Source organism: Pelodiscus sinensis, chromosome 5 (genome assembly GCF_049634645.1).
Source record: "Pelodiscus sinensis isolate JC-2024 chromosome 5, ASM4963464v1, whole genome shotgun sequence".
NCBI lineage: Eukaryota > Metazoa > Chordata > Testudines > Trionychidae > Pelodiscus > Pelodiscus sinensis.
Genome location: NC_134715.1, coordinates 91,862,006 through 91,880,824, shown reverse-complemented (window position 1 = coordinate 91,880,824; position 18,819 = coordinate 91,862,006). Strand labels below are relative to the sequence as shown.

At 44.7% G+C, this 18,819-nt stretch overlaps 1 protein-coding gene across 12 annotated transcripts in view; it reads right to left on the bottom strand.

Annotated features, from left to right (window-relative positions):
* Positions 1–18,819, bottom strand: part of APBB2 (amyloid beta precursor protein binding family B member 2) — a 329,929-nt gene that overhangs the window by 138,496 nt on the left and 172,614 nt on the right. Inside the window, exon 1 of one of the 12 annotated variants that reach the window (XM_075930531.1) lies at positions 3,648–3,787. The exons of 10 other annotated variants lie outside the window; for them this stretch is intronic. In XM_075930531.1, the coding sequence (XP_075786646.1) occupies positions 3,648–3,699 (52 nt within the window). In that variant the 5' untranslated portion in view covers positions 3,700–3,787. Of the gene's footprint in view, positions 1–3,647; positions 3,788–18,819 lie in introns of those variants that run through there. One more of the 12 variants, XM_075930532.1, reaches the window with a different exon arrangement.

The following is an 18,819-nucleotide window of genomic DNA, read 5'->3' as shown; positions in this document are numbered from 1 at the left end:
TATCTGGCTAATAGAACTGGTTTGTGACAAGACAGCCACTTGAAGATCTTTTAAGCAGTGATTAGGAAGACTAAAGTGTTCTCCAATAGGCTTCTGTATGTTTCCTTTACGTATATCTGATTTGCGTCCATTGATTCTTTCCCGCAGAGACTGTCCAGTTTGTTCAATATATATAGCAGTGGGGCATTGCTGGGATTGCCAGAGTGATGTAAGAGGTGCTGGTTCAGAGGGGAATCAGGGCTGGGACAGATGCTTGTGGTACAGGAGGAGGTTCAGGGTACAGAAGGAGATAAGGGGTACTAGCTCTGAAAGGGGGCTTGGAATGCAGCAGGGAGCTGGCCCAGGGAGGCGGTCTCAGGGTTGGGACTTGGGGTGCAGGAGGAGCTTTTGGATGCTGGCTCTGGGAGGGGTGTCAGGGCTGGGACTTGGGGTGCAGGAGATGGTATGGGGTGCTGGCTACAGGAGAGGGCTGGAGTTAGGGTTGTGACCTCCCGGCAGGCGGCACTTATCACAGGCAGCTACCAATTGGTACAGCGAGGCTTAAGGCAAGCTTCCTGGCTGCCTCAGGTCCATGCCACTTCCAGAAGGGGCCAATGTGCCAGAGGCCCCGGGGATGAAGGACACATTGTTCCATGCGCTGTTCCTCTCTGCCATCACTGCCCCTTCAGCTCCCATTGGTCAGTTCCCTGTCGCCAGCCAATGGGAGCTTCAGGGTATGGTGCTTGTTGTAATCCTGTTCACTCTTAGTTTCAGTATTCCTCTCCCTGACCTCCCCACCTCTCATTTTGCAGAAAGAAGGGTTGATAAAAGTGGATGATTAACTTTTAAAAAATGAAACTTTATTTTTTATTTAAGTAATGGGTTATTTTTTAATAACTAAACCATAATCTATTAAAATAATTTAAAATACACAGAAAATAATTCAAGCAACACATTTACTTCCAAGTTTTAAAGACAGTCAGACTCTAGTGGTGGACGCCCCTGGCTAAGCATCAAGAAGGGGAGGTGATACTATGGTTTGACATGCAGAAGTGATACCATATTAGGTTTGTTTTATGGGTGTCTTGGTGGGATTTGAGGTAGAGAGAGTATTTTTTTTCTTATTTGCTAAGCATCAATTATTAGCATTTGTAATGGATGATATCCCTATGAATATTTCTATAGATGTGTTCAGTAAGGAGTCTATTTAAAATAAATAGATATAATATGAATTTTAAAAATGAAGGCTGTAATTTCCATAGTCTATCCCTTTGTCCCCAAGAGCTTTTCTGTTTACTTGCTCTGTATCTTTCTTCACATTTGCCATTCCCCTTGCCACAGTAATCTACTGCATAAAACAAAATATAGTGGACTTACTGCGTAAATGCTAGATGTAAATTTTTCTCCAAGTGAAATTTTTGTTATATATTTAAACATAAATACAAAGATTAAAAAATATATTTGTAGTCAGCAGCTACAAATAGTTGGGTATAAATAAGGAGGCATGCATTGTCTCTCCCTCTCTCTCTCTCTCTAAAGAGGACAAAAGTATTCTTGTCACATAAATCATAATTAGAAACAGCTGATCCCAAGTTAGGTCCAACATGTGTATGACATTTCCAATCATTTCAATATTATTCTTTGGCGAGAGGGGAATGAGATGTAACTGCAGCACTATACATTCTGTATTGCAGTTTATGATCTTATTCATGTTGTTAGGGTTGAAACTTGTCCAAAGGGATTCAACTGAAACTATCAGAGGCATATAAAGGTCAGGACCTGCAAAGTACTGGTTACCGCCAACAGGTGCTAAATACATTGGACTCTGATCAGTGATTCTAGGATCAGGCCCCAACAATGGAACATAATGATGGATGTGGACACATGTCACTAACAGGAATATGCAAACAATGACTTCTTAATGATGACCCATCCACATAAAAGTTTTTTCTCTTTCCCTTAACTAATCTGAGAGGCAAAAAAATAATCATAAAAAAGCCGCACTAGGGAAATTTAAAATCCTAAAGTTCTGATATATCTATAAAAATAGCAGAAGAGTAGCTGTGTTAGTCTGCAACTTTAAAATCAATGAGCAGTCCCATGGCACCTTAGATACCATTTACAAACAAACTATTACATATAATATATTGTATAATTACCTTTCGTGGGTAAAACCCACTTCATCAGATGAGTTGGAATGGAAATTAGAAAATCCAGAGTACATATAACAGCAAAAGCAGTTACCTGTCAGTTGTAGGACCGGTGTTAATGATGCTAATTGACTCGGGCTGAATGTGTCTAATTCATAGCTTTTGATGTGTAAATGCAAATATCAAAGGCAGGGGTAATAAAAGTAGGTTAAGTGAAAAGTAACTGCAATATTAAATCAGTTTTTTTATTAACTGATATACATCCATTTTGATAGTCTGTGCAATTATAACACCACCCTGTTCCCTCACACTCCCCTAATTTCATTTTTGAAAAATATTCTTCTTCTTCTACTACACGTGAGTTCTAGCAGCAAGCACTGTGATGAGTCCTGTTAAAAGAATAACAATATTGCATCACAAACTTAATCTGAAATCTTTTTTTTCCTTCCTCCTCATCCTCCTGTTCTTTATGTCCCAAGACAAATTTCAGCCAATCAGTTCTCTATGGAAAGCTGACATTTTAGGAGATTGCATGAAGTGCTACAGTTAGACGAGTCGGGCTCCAGCAGCAAAATATAATGTATTTATGCTGGACTGGCCTGCACTGAAAATTAGTTATATTTTATTAATATTGATTTTGTTATTTTGAAAAGTCTGTGTTAGTTACATAGCATTTTATGACCAATATGCTGACTTAACTGTAAAAGACAAAAGATTCAATGAATCATTTTTTAAAATAGGATTTTTTTGGCAGAATGAAATACAATGGCAATACTTTTAATATTTTTAATTTTAAAATCAAAACAATCTGTTGTTTATAATCAATTTTTGTACTGACTGGCATTCAGACAAAATTACATACTCTGACTTACAGTTCCTAGCTAAGTTGATTGATTTGATGGGTGAAACAAATGTCAACTCCCAAAAATGAACCAAGAATAATTTCCAGATATTAGTCACAGTCTTTGACAGAAACCAATCAAGCACTGCCAATAAAACATCTAACGCTTTTAAGCCCATTCCTCTTTCATTATCTTAAAAGTTGGTTTTCCTTGAACTTTAGGATCTGGCTGGGGTGGACTATGCCATATTATCTTGTCATTGATGGTTTTTTCCTTGAGCGATTTAAAATAAGTGGTCCCAGGGGAGAAATTAGAGACATGTGAAGGAGAACACAGAAGTCCCGTAATGGACCTCAGACTTCCATAAAAACTTCCAGGCTCCATGGATCACAAGTTTAAAACTTGAGCATTTTACTACATAACAATGGGAAGCTTACCGCAAGACTGTCATTACAATATTTACTTCCCATCCACTATACAAATTGTTAAACTCTGTCAGCTATCAGCTGATTCTCAGCTGATCAATAGTAGTTTAATGAAAACAAAGAAACAACTGCATTCAACATACAGAACTACAATGACAGTAAAAGAAAATCATGTACAGGAAAAAAAACTTAAAATAAAGATAAAGCTTATTTTACAAGCCAGTTAAATGAAATATACAAGTATTACTTACAATTACTAGCTGCTCCTGTACAGTTCAACCTGAGCTGATCTGCTACAAGCATCCTTTAAGTTTGCTATATACATTTCCCAACAGCCTCATGCTCTCCTTCTGTGTAGTGTCTCCAATTCAGACTCCCAATCAAACTGGGCAAATAGACTGTTATGTATAATAGACATTTACTTAATTAGTCTGACAAGTAATGGAATTTTGGGTGGGAGAAAAGAAAAACCACCCCCATCCAACTGCCTGTACATTTCATAGCTGAAACACCACATGTTGGCCATATAAATGACTGCCTGTTCCAATAAGCTAGAAACAAGACAGCTATAAAGGAATTACAGCAGTGTGTGCATACAATGAATTCTCTACTGAATTGATTCCAGCTTGAAAGACATTGATGTATTTTCTAACTGATTATGTTCAGGAGACAAGCTTTTGGAACAGAGCATCCAGCTCACAAGCCTATAGATATCCATCACACTAAGATTTAATCAGCTGCCCTGTGGACCAAACCAGCAACCCCTCCTTTATTTCTAACCCAATCCAAAAAATACATTTATGTATTGTTCCTAGATGTTCATATTAAAGAAAAAAAAAGTAGGGCTCAGCAAAATGTATTGCAAAGATCCACTCTTTGAAGACAAAATTTTTCTTGAGGCTTCTAACCTTCAACTCCCTGAAGGTGCATTGCAGCAATGGTAGAAATTGATTTAGTGAAAAGCTTCTATTAGTGAGAGTGCTGTTCTCATCAGAAAGTCCCTCCCCTTGCTGTAATCAATAATTTAAGCAAAGCCAAGAATCATGTCAGCCAAAATGACCATGGAAAATGATTTTTCTCCTGTAGAGTAGAAGTAAAATTAAATTAAAGTCTAACAGGAAATTACTAAAATTAAAAAATTAGTTCTGGGAAGCTTAGTTGCATGCCATAGCTTAGATCTTTTTGTTCTCCAAAAGCTTCACAAGTTGAAGCAATAATCAAAACTTTACTAAAAAGGGGGAGAATGTCTAGATTTAATGTATTCTTCCCTGTGACAGTCTGTTATGCTCAAATAAGAAATCCACTCTACAGAGCTATAACTCTCATTTGAACTTCTGTCTATTATGGCAGTGCTGTTAAATCAATATCTGTCAGTGTTTTGCAGCTATCTCCAGGTGTTCTTAACCCAGCTGAAAAAAATGGCTTCGTTTTGAAATCTAATCTTGCCATATCTCAATCTAAAAGCAATTAAAAATAACAGGAAAAATGGGTGTGGTTAATATTATTTTATGTCAGCATTTAGGAAAAATAGATGGTATACTTTTGTGTTGCACACATCAATGCTTTTATTTGAAAATCATATTTGATAAATTAGTCCACAATATCAAATGATTGTAGATATAGAAGATGTATAATATCAAATTTTCACAAAAAATAGCTACAAGTTTCAAGCTCCCGCAAGACCATAAACAGTGAGTAAAAATTGATAGTGCATATTTTAAAACTTATGAAACATCTCTCTTGAGCATCATTTAAGTGTCATAGACAAACCTACTGTGCAAATGAAAGAAAATGCTCTGCCAGGCACCAGAAGTCCAGCGCTTAGGCACTATGGGAAGCCCATTTAATGTCATTATATTATACCCTGCTGGGTCTTGGTGGTGGAGATTTATGGCCTAGTTTTCACAGATGCTAAGCACCTGGGTGCACAAGACCTCTTAAAACAAAATCAAGCAATTAATTCTTAACTGTGGAGAATTTACTTGCTTTGATGGAATTGCCTAGAATACTTGCTTATTTCAAGATGGGGACTAAGAAGCCATTCTAAAGCGATGAAGTTCAAATTTAGTTAATTTTCAATGCACTACCTCCTTACTTGCAAAACATCCCCAGTATCATTGTTGCAGGTCACTGGTTGTATGGGCCTAGACCTGACCCATCTCCCATTAGGAGAGGAGACGTGGCTTCAAATATTTTCTCTAGCCTAGTTCTTGTATTGGCATCCATTACTCCCTACGGGTACATCTAAACTACATCCTTTTATTGAAAAAGGGATGTAAATTAGACGTATCAAAATTGTAAATGAAGCCGGGATTTTAATTTCCTGCACTCCATTTACATAATAGCGGCCGCGGCATTTTTTTTTCTTCGAAAAGCTGAATTTTGGAAGAAAAAAACGCGGTCTATATGGGTATCTTTCGACAGAAATGGCCCGTTTCAAAAGATCCTGTAACCCTTATTTTTTGAGGGTTACAGTATCTTTCAAAATGGGCCATTTCTGTCGAAAGATCCCCGTCTTGACCACGGGTGTTTTTTTCCCCCAAAAAAGCAGCTTTTCAAAAAAACAAAAAAAAGCCACGGCCGCAGTTATGTAAATGAAGTGTGGGAAATTCAAATCTCGGCTTCATTTACAATTTCCATAAGTCTAATTTACATCCCTTTTTCGATAAAGGGATGTAGTTTAGACGTACCCTGTGTGTCCAACAGCACCCCTAGGGCGTGTCTGTTTTAGGGAATTATTCTGAAATAACTCTCGAAATAGTAATTTTGCAATACTGCGTCCACACTACACAACAGTGTTGAAATGGCACAGAATTATTTTGAAATAGCGCACGTACACTGATTGGAGTCTGCATCAGATTTAAAGCCTCCGGGTACGCTAGGGAGGGCACCAGGAGTGCGGACACGGACACTTCCTGTGGCTGCTTGCTGAGACTAGCTGAGACATGTGCTTACAGGGGCCCCTCTCTACCACCACATCTCACACACCACTCCTCTGCTACCTACCCCCTAGTGAGACACCAAACTGACGCTGTGCGCTCTGGTTGCCTTTGCAGATGCCACATCACTTACAACATGGAGCGGAGCTGCTGCAAAGCAATGCCAGGCTTACGGGCCTCATGCTGTGCCTAATGGCACAGTTTATCCACGCTGCCCACATGCTGCTTCAGCACGATCACCTGCACAAACCAGAGGACCCTTTAACCCAGGTCCTGGTGCTCCCGCTGCAGCAAACGATACTCAAGTCCCTGCACATCATTGAATGCCACTTCTGGCGGAGGGAGAACAGTTCCTACTGGTGGAACATTGTCATGTAGCGATTGGATGACCAGCAGTGGCTCCAGAACTTCTGCATGTGGAAGGCCACCTTCCTGGAGATCTGTGAGTGGCTCGCCCCTGCCCTCAGGTGACAGGACACCCCACTGCAACCCGCCATCCCCCTGCAGAAGCACATTGCTATTGCTCTCTGGTAGCTCGCCATTCTGGACAGCTACAGCTCCATCAGGAACCAGGTCAGTGTGGGGAAATCCACGGTTTGGGCCATGCACCTGCAGGCAGTCAAGGCCATCAACAACATCATGCTGCAGAGGGCCGTCACTCTGGGGAACATCGATCCCATCGTGGATGGCTTTGCCGCCATAGGCTTCCCCAACTGTGGGAGGGCCATCGACGGCACACACATCCCCTTCCTGGCTCCCGACTACCATACCTCAGACAATATAAACAGGAAGGGGTACTTCTCTATGGTGCTGGTGGACCACAGAGGACTGACTGTTCATGGACATTACCGTCAGCTGATCAGGGAAGGCGCATGATGGCCACATCTTCCAGAACTCCTGCCTGTTCCAGAAGATTCATGTTGGCACTTTTACCCCCAATTGCACCATCGGGGTCAGAGATATGGACTTGCCAATCTGCATCCTGGGCAATGCAGCCTACTCCTTCCTCCACTGGCTGATGAAGCCCCACACAGGCAGCCTGGCCCCCACCATGTGGAACTTCAATGCCAGGCTCAGCAGGTGTTGCCACATGGTGGTGGAGTGAGTGTGCAGCCCCCTAGAGGGGAAGTCCAGGCATCTCCTCACACACCTGGACCACAGCGAGCACAACATCCCCTATGTGATGGTGGCATGTTGTGTGCTCCACAACCTCTGTGAAAGCAAAGGGGAGATTTTCCTGCCAGGGTCGGGGACAGACTAATTGGCTCACCAGGGCTTACATGCAGTCAGACACTAGTGCCACCAGGAGAGCACATCAAGGGCTGTGCTCATCTGGGAGACTTTGAGGGAGAGTTTCAGCCAAAGCCTCCTGTGAGACTCTCCCCCGGGCCTCTCCACAAGGGGTCCCTGCATTGCCCTTGTGTGGCTTTCCTCTCCCACTCCTCCCTTCCCCTATTCCTCCCTCCCCTCCGAAGCAAATAAAAAAGCCTTTAAAAAAAACCTATTTATTTAGGGGGATATACTACATGCGAGAGACTGGGGAAAGAACCTGGAATGGGGGAGGAAGAAGGGGGGCTCGGGGATGGAGCAGGGACTGGCACCTGCCTTGGGTCATTCGGGAGGCTTTGGCTGCCAGAGAGATCCCACTGCCACATGTTCAGGGTGCTGGCAGTCCATGAGGAGGGAGTTGGAGGAGGTAGGAGGGTGGCTAGTGGCCTGCTCCATGCATACGGCCATGCACTCCATCACAGAGGTGATGGAGGAGCACATGGGCTCATGCTGGCATGCCAGCTGGCTCCACATGGCCTTCTGCTGCTCCCAATCAGCCCAAAACTGTTGGCCGAATCCCCGGTCAAGGGACCTGAGACAGACCATCTAGTTCCACAGAAGGTCTTCCCAAGTTCACTTCCTGCAGTGGATCCCACAGAGTCAGGAAGACGTCATGGGAGGTGGTGGATGTGGACATGCTCACAGCTGACCCAGCTGTGAAGACAAGTTACAAGGGCAGTCATCCCAGGAGACACTGTGTATAAAGCCTAGCCCTAATCTCTGTGCTGACACCAAAAGTCTCAGTTCAGATGACAGTGATGTGCTTCAAGCGAGGCTATCTGTTGCTTAGACCCACAGCCCAGGGACAAACAGGCATGGGAAGGTGCCAGCCAAGCCAGGAGCCTGCGGGTGGGAGGGGGGGATGGGACAGCTTGGCTTCCATTAGTGCCCTACACACACCAGTTCTGGCACTGATGCTGTCCTGCAGAGAGAAAACTTCTATTCTTGCCCGCGGGTTGTGGGGGAGGGAGAATTGTTGCAGGAGGTGTGTGTAAGCAGCAGACTCCACTTGCTGAGAGAGTGCTGCAGTTTCCCATGCAGGGGATAGATCTCTTCTGCATCGCCATGCTTGACTGGGAGTGAATGCTCCCTGAGTGCAGGCATGAACCTGTGCTGGGTATGGCACTGCTGTGTGTTTCCATGACTGCAATCTCCTTAGTGGTGACTTGTCATGAGAAGTAGGAATAAGGGATCTCCCGGAAAAGGGCTTATTTTCTGGAAAATCGCGTCTACACTGGCGCTTTTCTCCGGCAAAAACCCCGAGCCAGAAAAAAGCGGCAGCCATGTAAATGCAAATGCCGCGGGGGATATTTAAATCCCCCGCGGATTTGCAATTCCGAAGTGTCTCATTAGCATCCCTTTTCCGGAAAGGGATGCCAGTGTAGACACAGCCCATGTGTATAGGGAAAGTTACAGAACTCACCCTGAAGTGCCTTTGCTTGGAATGTCTAAGGCCTAGGAGACATCCTGGGAAGGGGAGAACTGGCTCCAGGGTGAGGAGTAGCTCCTGGCTGGTGGGCATGGTGTCCCTGCTGGCCTGCTCCTCTTCATCTGCAACCCTGCCCTCATGGAGGCTGACACCGGGCATGTCCTGGACGGGGTGGTGGAGGAAGAGATGACCAGCCCACCTCCCAGGATGGCATCCAGCTGCTTCTAGTAGCAGTAGGTGCGAGGAGTCACCCCAGAGCATCCACTTTCCTCCTTAGCCTTATCGTAGGCCAGTCGGAGCTCTTTTATATTCATGTACACCTGGTTGAAGGTCTGCATATGTCCTTTTTCAGCCAGGCTGATGCTATCTAGCTATAGACATCGGCATTCCTCCTCCTGGTGTGGAGATCCTGGAGGTTGGCCTCCTCCCCCAAGACCTCGATGAGGTCCTGGCCGGTGCCTTCTTTTGTCTCTGCCAGGGGCATCTGAGGGTGCAAAGGGGATGCTGGCAAAGTTCGGGGAGCGCTGAGGTCCAACATGACTCCTGTGATGGGTGCTGCATGGCACGGGGCTGGCAAAGTTCTCCTTATGCCACAAGCCCTTTCCTTTCTGCCTGCTGCTTTAAAAGGCTCCACAGGAGAAGGGGAGCACTGGAAATGTCAGGTGTGGCCAGAGCCACCACAAGTGCAGTTGTGAGAGACCTTTGGAGGCCAATTATTTTGAAATAGCAGCAGCTGAACATCCACACTCAAGCTATTGTGAAATAACCATTTCAAAATAAGAGTTATTCACTGGAGAGCTGGAGTAGTTATTTCAAAATAACTAGCCCGTTATCATATACATATAGTAGCCCTATGTCTGTGACTCTGGCTGTATCTGTAACGCTGGCTGTTCCCTCTGCGCAGCGCTGTTGCCTCCCGCCATGGCGCTCGCCTGACTTCTGTGCCACTCAGCCGGGCTGCCGCGCAGGAGCAAGCAGCGCAAGCGGCTGTTTGGGGGTCGCACTCCCCAAGCAGCACGGATGTGCTGCATGGGAAGTGCGGGGCCCAAACTGCTGCTTGCTCCCACGCGGTGGCCCGGCTGAGCGGCGCAGAAGTCAGCCAAGAGCCACAGCAGGAGGCAACAGCGCTGCCCAGAGGGAACAGCCAGGGGGCAGAGCCTGGATGATGCATGCATCTCTGACATCAGGAAAGGGCACCAGATTCAAAAGGAGGAAAGCGGAGCAGACACAGAGGATGCGGAGGAGACAGAGAGGAGAATGGAGGAGGTAGAGAGGAGGCGGAGGAGAGTGTGAGAGAGAGAGAGACGCAGCAGGAGGAGGAGAAGAGAAACACAGAGTGAGAGGAGGGAGGGAGAGAAAAGAGAAAGAGAAAGAGGAGAGAGAAGCAGGAGGTAGACGAGAGGTGAGAGAGAGAGAGAGAGAGAGAGAGAGAGAGAGGGCGAGGCAGTAAGAGGAGAAGAGACAGAGAGGCCATTTGTGCTGCTTGCTCCTGCTCAATGGCCCGGCTGAGTGGCGCAGAAGTCAGCAGAGCACCACAGCGGGAGGCGGTGACGTACACGCCCAGGGGGCGGGGCCTGGATGAGCGTGCATCCTTGATGGAGACAGAGTGAGAGGCAGGAGAGAGATGAAACAGACAGAGTGAGAGGAGGACAGAGTGAGAGGCAGGAGGGGGAGAAGAGAAAGAGAGAGATGGAGAGATAGGCAGAAAGCAGAGAAGAGCTGAGAGAGAGAGAGGGGAAGGGAAGAGGAGGAGGGGAGGGAGAGAGAGAGAGAGAGATGGAGCAAGAGACCGGAGGCTCAGGAGAGAAGACCGACGTGGAGGAGAGACCTGAAAATGCCATCTTATGATGGGCTAATTGGCTAGTTTCAAAATAATAGGCTTGATAGTGTGGACTCTGTTATTTCAAAATAACTCCCTAATGTAGATCAGGGCCTAATGATAACAGAGTTATGACTGATCTCAAATAAAGAATCTATGGCCCTCATCCAGTGAAATCAAATTATTTCAAGGTGTTGCACTCTCCATAACATCATACCTAATAGCTATATTTAAAGAACATTATTGAAGTTACAAAGTTAAACTTTTAAAATTTAGGAAATGCTAGAAATAAGATTGCCTGTGCAACTATAATTTGGTCTTCTTGCATGTGAGCTGTGTGATACACTGTTCAATTACACGACCACAAGCTATTTTTTCCACGGGATCACTACATAGGCTCCACCTGCTTTGGGGCTGAATCAGGGTTGAGTGGTGCCGGAGACTGTTGTCTGTAGGATCCATGCTTCATTTGTTGCAGAAGATGGAAGGTGTGCAATGAATAGGCAGGAGATTGCTATTATTTTTGCACAATGTCATTTCTGCTAATATGTCAGGCGACCAGCTTGGCTTAACAGAGAAATCTTCAGTGAGCTTAAATACAACAAAGGAAGCTGACAAGAAGTGGAAATTTGGACAGATTACTAGGGAGGAGTATAAATACATTGCTCAAGCATGCTAGGGTGTAATGAGAAAGGCTAGAGCACAACTGGAGTTACAGCTAGCAAGGGATGTAAAGGGTGTCTACAGATATGTTAGCAACAATTAGGTTGTCAGAGAAAGTGTGGGACTCTAACTTAATGGGGAGGGCAATTTAGTGACAGATGATCAGGAAAAAGCTGAAGTATTCCACAGTTTTCTTTTGCTTTGGAATTCACAGACAAGGCTGGCTCCCAGACTGCTGCCCTGGGAAGTACAGTATGGGAAAAGCTGAGCTGTTCTCAATAGCAAAAGAACAGGGTAAGGACTATATAAGTCCCTGGGGCCAGATCTAATGCACTGGAGAGTGCTCAATGTGATGACTGATGTGCTTGCAGATCTATTGGCCATTATCTTTAAAAACTCGTGGCAGCTGGGATAGGCCCCAAATGACTGGAAAAAGGCAAATATGGTGCCCATCTTTTAAAAAAGAGCAGGAATAGAATCAAGGGAAATACAGACCAATCAGTCTCACCCTAGTTCCTGGAAAAACCATGGAGCAAGTCCTCAAGGAATCCATTTTGGAACACTCGGAGAAGAGGAAGATGATCAGGAACACAACATGGATTCACCAGAGTCAAGTCATGCCTGACCAACCTAACTGCCTTATTTGATGAGATAGTTGGCTCTGTGAAAGTGGTGGACATGTTATACCTTGACTTTAGTAAAGCTTTTGATATGGTCTCCAACAGTACTCTTGCCAGCAAGTTAAAGTAGTATGGCTTGGATGAAGGGACCATAAGATGGACAGAAAGCTGCCTAAATCATTGAGCTCAACATGGCAGCTGGTTTCAAGCAGAGTGCCTGAGGTGTCGGTTCTAGGTCTGGTTTTGTTCAACATCTGTATTAATGAGCTGGATGATGGGATCCTATTTGACACTGGTGGAGCCACATCTGAAGTACTGCATTCAGATTGGGACCTTCTACTACAAAAAAGATGTGGACAAACCGGAGGGACTCCAGCTGAGGGCAACAAAATGATTAAGGGGTTTGGGCACATGATATATGAGGCTGAGGGAACTGGGCTTTATTTACTCTGTAGAAGAGAAGAATGAGGGGGAACTTGATAGCAGCCTTCAACCACCTGAAAGGAAGGGGGGTCCAAACAGGATGGAGCTAGGCTGTTCTCAGTGATGGTACATGACACAACAAGGAGCAATGGTTTCAAGTTTCAGTGGGGGAGATCAAGGTTGGATATTAGGAAAAACTATTTCACTAGGAGGGTAGTGAAGCACTGGAGTAGGTTATGTAGAGAGGTGATGGAAAAGCTGTGGCTCGGGTGATTGAGTTGGGATTGGTCCTGCTTAGATGATCTCCTGAGATCTCTTCCAACCCTAATCTTGTATGATTCTAAGAGGAAGTATAGTCTTACAGTTAAGGCAGCTGAATGGCCTGAATTCCTTTTTTAAGTTTGGGACCCTTCCCACCAGAAAGCAGCCAGGATGGGTTCATGTTGATGAGGCAAACTTTCTTACAGTTTCTTGAATTCTTCTTAAAGAAAATTGTCTCTTCAAACCCTGCTAGGAGTCTAAATCAGGCAGGAAGGAGACAGGGCTCCCCAACCCCTGTCTCATACAGATGCCCTAGCTATTGATAAATCTGTGCTTTCTTGCCTTGGTGCTAAAATACTACAGCTGTGACCAGCATATTAAAATAAAAAGCTGGCAGTAGGGCGAGAGCAAACATCTGAAGTAGTTATGATGGCGACTGAATGTCTGGCTGATCATACATTTAATTGGCCCTCAGCAGCTATCAGAATCATCTCCACAAGTGTGGAAGCTCATCAAAGAATACAGTAAGTCTGTGGATGGGTGATGTGGGCTTGAACATCTCACTTAAATGGCGTGGTTTCTAGAAGAAATCTGCTTATCTGAACAGGATTTAAATATGTTGATGGTTTTACTTGTCAGATAACAAAATATTCTTGTGACAGGATAAATTCTTTTCAGTCCTGTCAACTCTAGAAACATCTTTTCTATACAAAACCTAGATAACAAGGGAAGCAAATCAGGTGAGGAAACTTTTATTGGGTTCAGGTTTGTTTACTCCTTGGCAGAACTGAAAGACAGTTTAGTTGTGCAACCTTAATTCAGCTCCTATTGTGCATGTGTATTCTGATTGATCATATAATTAAGACTCAGATTATTTATTCCACAGGACCCCTACCTCATTCAGTGCCCAGAATGGGTGCTGCTCACTTAGTGAGCAGCTATTTAATGCTCTGATTTCTCCTCATTGTTGAATGTGTGACCCTTTGCTTTCTTTAGAATCTACTACTGTCGTCAAAATCTGCTCTGGAAACAGAATTATTAATTTTTATGGATTTTTCTATAGTGCTCATCATTACAGTAGGTTTTGGAGTGCTTCCCATATATTAATTAATTTATTTTTATGTTACCTGTTAGTTAAGAGGGTAGCATTATTCACATTTCATTGATGGGGAATTAAGGCACAGACTTTAAGGTAAAAAGTATCCATTGGTTTTGGTTGTCCAATTTGAAATGCCCAGGATTTTCTATAAGCATAGACCAAGTGGACTGATTTTTCAGGGTACTTACCATTGTACAGTATATATGTTCAAAGCACAATTCCCACAACTTCATTTTCAGCTATGAAAGCTCAAAATTTCAGCAAATCCAGACCCAATGGTCTCGAAGAGGAACATACACATTTTGACCACTTCTGACTAGTTCAGACTGACTTGACTTTGCCAGACTTTCCTATTTGATTTTAGGCAGAAATAGAAACCAGTACTTTCTCTGACCACTTGCCGAGCCCCCCAAATGGTCTCATCTCAGAACTTGGACAAGCTTATAGATTCCTTTACAGAGGCTCTTATCAACTTGCAGCTGCCTTGCCCTGCCCAAGCTGCTGCCTCTCTTCTCAGAGTCAGTCACTTCCTCTCCCGCCTCTCTCATAGGGAATCAGCTTCTTAAGTCCCTCCCTGAGCCAGCTACTTCTGGTTGGATCATTTAGTAAGCCTGCTTTAGTCCTCAAGTCCTACAGATTTTAGTATCTACCCTATTAGCATGGACCAAGTGGACTGCATTTTGGCATGGATTCTATGCAGCTTAGAAAAATGCTGAGGCATAGATTTGTCAGGTCAATCTCATTCATATTTCACTCTTTTTTTCATAGCTTTATATGCTGGAAGCAGTTTTTTTTTTAAAGTCTGGCCTTAGTTAGCATTGGATCTTTGCCTGTTTCTTTAATATCCTCTTCACTGCCCTCTTTAATATCCTCTAGACCAGTGTTTCTCAACCTTTCTTTGCTCATGGCCCCCTTCTGAGCCTCATTCATCATACACCTGGCAGTTAAGTTTGGGTGGCCCCCTAATGTTCCTTTTTTTTCCCACATGTCCCCCTAGAAATAAGGCATGGCCCCTGGGAAGAGAACCAGTGCTCTAGAGGAAGACATTTGAACACATTTCTTAAAGATGGATCCTGTTTATACATTATCTTACTCTCTGGCTTCTCTTCAAACACCAACCCTTCTTCCTTACTTCAAGCTCAAGTTGTGAAACATGGTAGCCTAAGCGCAAAAGAGTTTCTGGAACAAGATGCACTCAATCTTACAGAGTAAGGCTAGGGTCTGGAATTGTTCTCATTCATGTCCAGGAAAAACAAAGGTCAAAAAGCTTCAAAAAACAGCTTGTGAGATTAGAGAAAAGAAAACAAGATAACCACAGCTGCTTAAATTTTATTTTCACTAGATATATGCCGTCCTTCCCCTAAAATTATTTTAAAAAATCTTTTATGTTAACATAATAAACAGTAATCCCAAATAAAAGGGAAAATGTTATCTGTTAAATATAGACTGTAAGACCAGTAAATTGCATTACAATTTCCACTTCAATTTGTCTGATGAAGTGGGATTTGCCCACAAAACCTTATGTCCTAATAAATCTGTTAGTTTCCAAGATGCCACACGACTCCTCATTGTTTTTGCTGGATTCTGAAGTCACTGCCAACTGCTATAGTGATTAATATAATGCCATTGGTCATGTTGCTACATATTCTTGTCATTAAAGTTTGTTATTTGCACAGTTTGCAGTTTGCCTTCCCCCTTCCAAATCTAATATACTCTATTTTCCAGCTAACTAACAGCAACAGTTAATGATGGTACATAGTTTCATTACATGAATTTGTAATGCCATCAACATTATAGTTCTGCACACTGCTTGCACAATTAAAAAGAAGCACAATATTTTCATCCAAATAGGGAACTATACACTTTGCCATGTGAATCAATAAAAATGCCCCTCCCCCGATAAAACCTAAGGGCCAGCAAGCAGGAGAGCAACTGACAATAACACAAGCCAAGAGACCAAATTCAGATGCAGATAGACAGACCCTTGTAAAGCCAACTGAAGTCAAGGGTGCTATTTCAGTTTACACCACCTGACACTCTGAGACAGTGTATCAAAAGCATAGACTGTAATGTGTTAAACCCCGCAGGGTATCATCACAAAAAGAGGAAAGAGAAGGTAAAGCCAGTCCTACCTTATGTCACCTGCCAGCAATATCAAGCCTGGAGGCAAGGCCTCGTGGCTGACAGGAATTTCAAAAAGGAAATAAAACAGATCCTGAAGGACTCTGACAGATACATCTATCTGTGAAGCATAGAAGATTTAGAAGTGAACAGTCTTGCACTTGGAAATGTAGAAGCAACCAAGCCCAGGAAGAAGACCACAACTTCATTTTGTCTTATTATTCGTTTGCTAAATAAAACCTAATCCCAGGAAACGAGTGAGATTGTTTTTACACAGAGATTATCAACTGTACCTTAAAAGGGAGAAAAAAGAGAGTCAATTCCTTGAAATAAGAGATTTATTCGCTACAAGTTGGTTTCATTGTTAACAATGTGACCTGGGGTTACATCATTCAGAGTTTCTTTTAAGGCTTATACAGGTTGGACCTCCCTTGTCCGGCACCCTCAGGATCTGAGTGGTTCTGAACCACGTAGTTTGCCAGACCATGAGAAGTCAAGGCTCCTCTCTGGGCTGTGGGCATCCCTGGAGCCTGGGCTTCCCTCCCAACTGCTGGCCCCATGCCGGAGCTCCAAGGGTCAGCCTCTTTGGGCTGGGATTCCCCATGGCTCTGCTGCCGCTGGGGTTCTGGCCCGAGGCTGGGTATTGCCGCTGGCCCTGTTTCTACTGAGGATCCCCCCCAGCTGTCGTTGACCCCGCTTCCACTGGGGTTCCCAGCTGATGAATCCCTGCATCGACTGCCGGCTCAGCTACCGCCTGCCTGGGTTCTCGGCTAGGGCCAGGGATTCCTCCTAGCTGCTGGCAGTCACGCTGACACCAGGGTTCCCAGCCAGGACTAGGGATTTCTTTCAGCCACCGCAGGGGTTCCCTGGCCTAGGGCTCCCTGGTACTGGACTCCCCACCCACCTCAGGATCAGCCTCTGTCAGCACATGCAGGACTCCCAGCTGACTCGTGCTCCTCACTTCTAGGGCTCCATTGTCCAGCAACATCCATGGTCCTTCCTTCCGGACTACGGATGTTGCCAGACTAGAGTCCCATATTTGGGAGGTTAAATCTGTATTTTGGTACCTTTCAACCTGAAATGATGTCAGACTCCTTTGCAGGACTGCTATCTGGGTCAAAGCTTTCAGATTTCTGTGCATAAAGTTAAGACCATAAATTAGTCACCAATTTTTACTGGGGATGTTAAATTGCAGTTATCTGGCTAATCATGTAGTCAATACAAATTTGTATGGACTGCATGATTAGATGATAAAGGTCACTTTGCAGAGCCATATTGTGGGAGCCACCTATACTGCGGCTCTGCATTTTAAATGTAGTAAGAGTCCAGAAGCTCTTACTACATTTAAATTACAGATCCGTAGCATCCCGGACCAGCGTGAGCCGGGAATGCTGGTTCCCAGCTTGTGCGGAGTCCAGCAGCCCCTGTTCTCAGTAGCCAGGGCTGGCTGCAGGCGGGGGCTATTACCAGAGCAGCCCCTGAGTGTGGCCAACCCAGGCCACCGTGAACAGGGGTTGCTGCCAGAGCAGCCTGTCCTATCCCCGCCACCACTACATCTGACAGAGGCCTTTTAAGCTGGCTCCCTCCCTCCCCCAGCACCATCTCCTGTTCTCCCCCCTCGCTGCCTCTCATACAGAGAACTGACTCTCATACAAAGAGACAGATACAGAAATGGATTCCAAAATGGCTTGGCTGGCTGATTACTCTGATTTACCTGTTATATAACCATGCTCAATTTTGGTTCTCTATGCAAGCCTAAGAACTACCCATCCAATGATGTGTTCCAGTCAACTAATAAACCCTATCCTGTTTTTAAAAAGGCTGCTCATTGTCACTTCAAATATTCAGAAAGCCCAGTGCCCTGCAAGTTATAGCACAAGCTTTCTGCAGGAGTCTGGCTTGGCTGGATTTGCATCAGGGAGCCACACAGAAAGGAAGTATTCACTGGCGCTAGAACGCCCAATTTTGGAGTCGTGGAGGCCAGAGGATTGTCCTGCGGAACATGGTGGGTCCTTGGGGTCCAAACCAATAAAGAGGTCACTCCCAAGGGACTGGTTACAGGATATGGCATAGACCAGACCCTGTGAATAAGTGATACTTCTTTTCTTTTGCTCTCTGACATGTACTGCTAGACTATCAAGGACTACGACATCAAGGAGAGGGTTAGAGAACATGAAGCTGCTGGACTATTTTGCTAGATTATTCTTATTACCTGAAGTGTCACTGGAGTTGTGTGAAACTTGTGTCTCTGCAAACTCCAACTCAGGTCTAGGCAAAATATGGCTCGCAAGCCAAATCCAGCCCACTAAGCCACCAGATCTGGCCTGCAGATGCTGCCGGGAGCTCCAGACAGGCTGCCCACTTGCCTCGCCCCACCTGCACGCCACTCAGAAACAGGGCTGATGGGTGCTTTTTCTTTAAAACCTGAGTCTGGAAGGAAGGGGGAAAAGCTTTAGGAGATGCTCCCATCCCCAACACAATCCCACTGGCCAGTTTCTGGGTAGAAACTGGCCAGTGAGAGCTGCCTGTTTCAATAACAGATAGCCATGAAGCACAGGGGGCTCCAGAGCACATGGCTGCAGCTTGGGCAGGGGCAGGGGCAGGGCAGGCAGGGAGGCTGATTCAAGAATGGACTGCTGGCTGGTAAGTCTCCTGGCCAGAGCCTACCTTTGGCACCCAGTCCTTTCCTTCTCCAACCTTCTGTCCCCTACTCCACATAC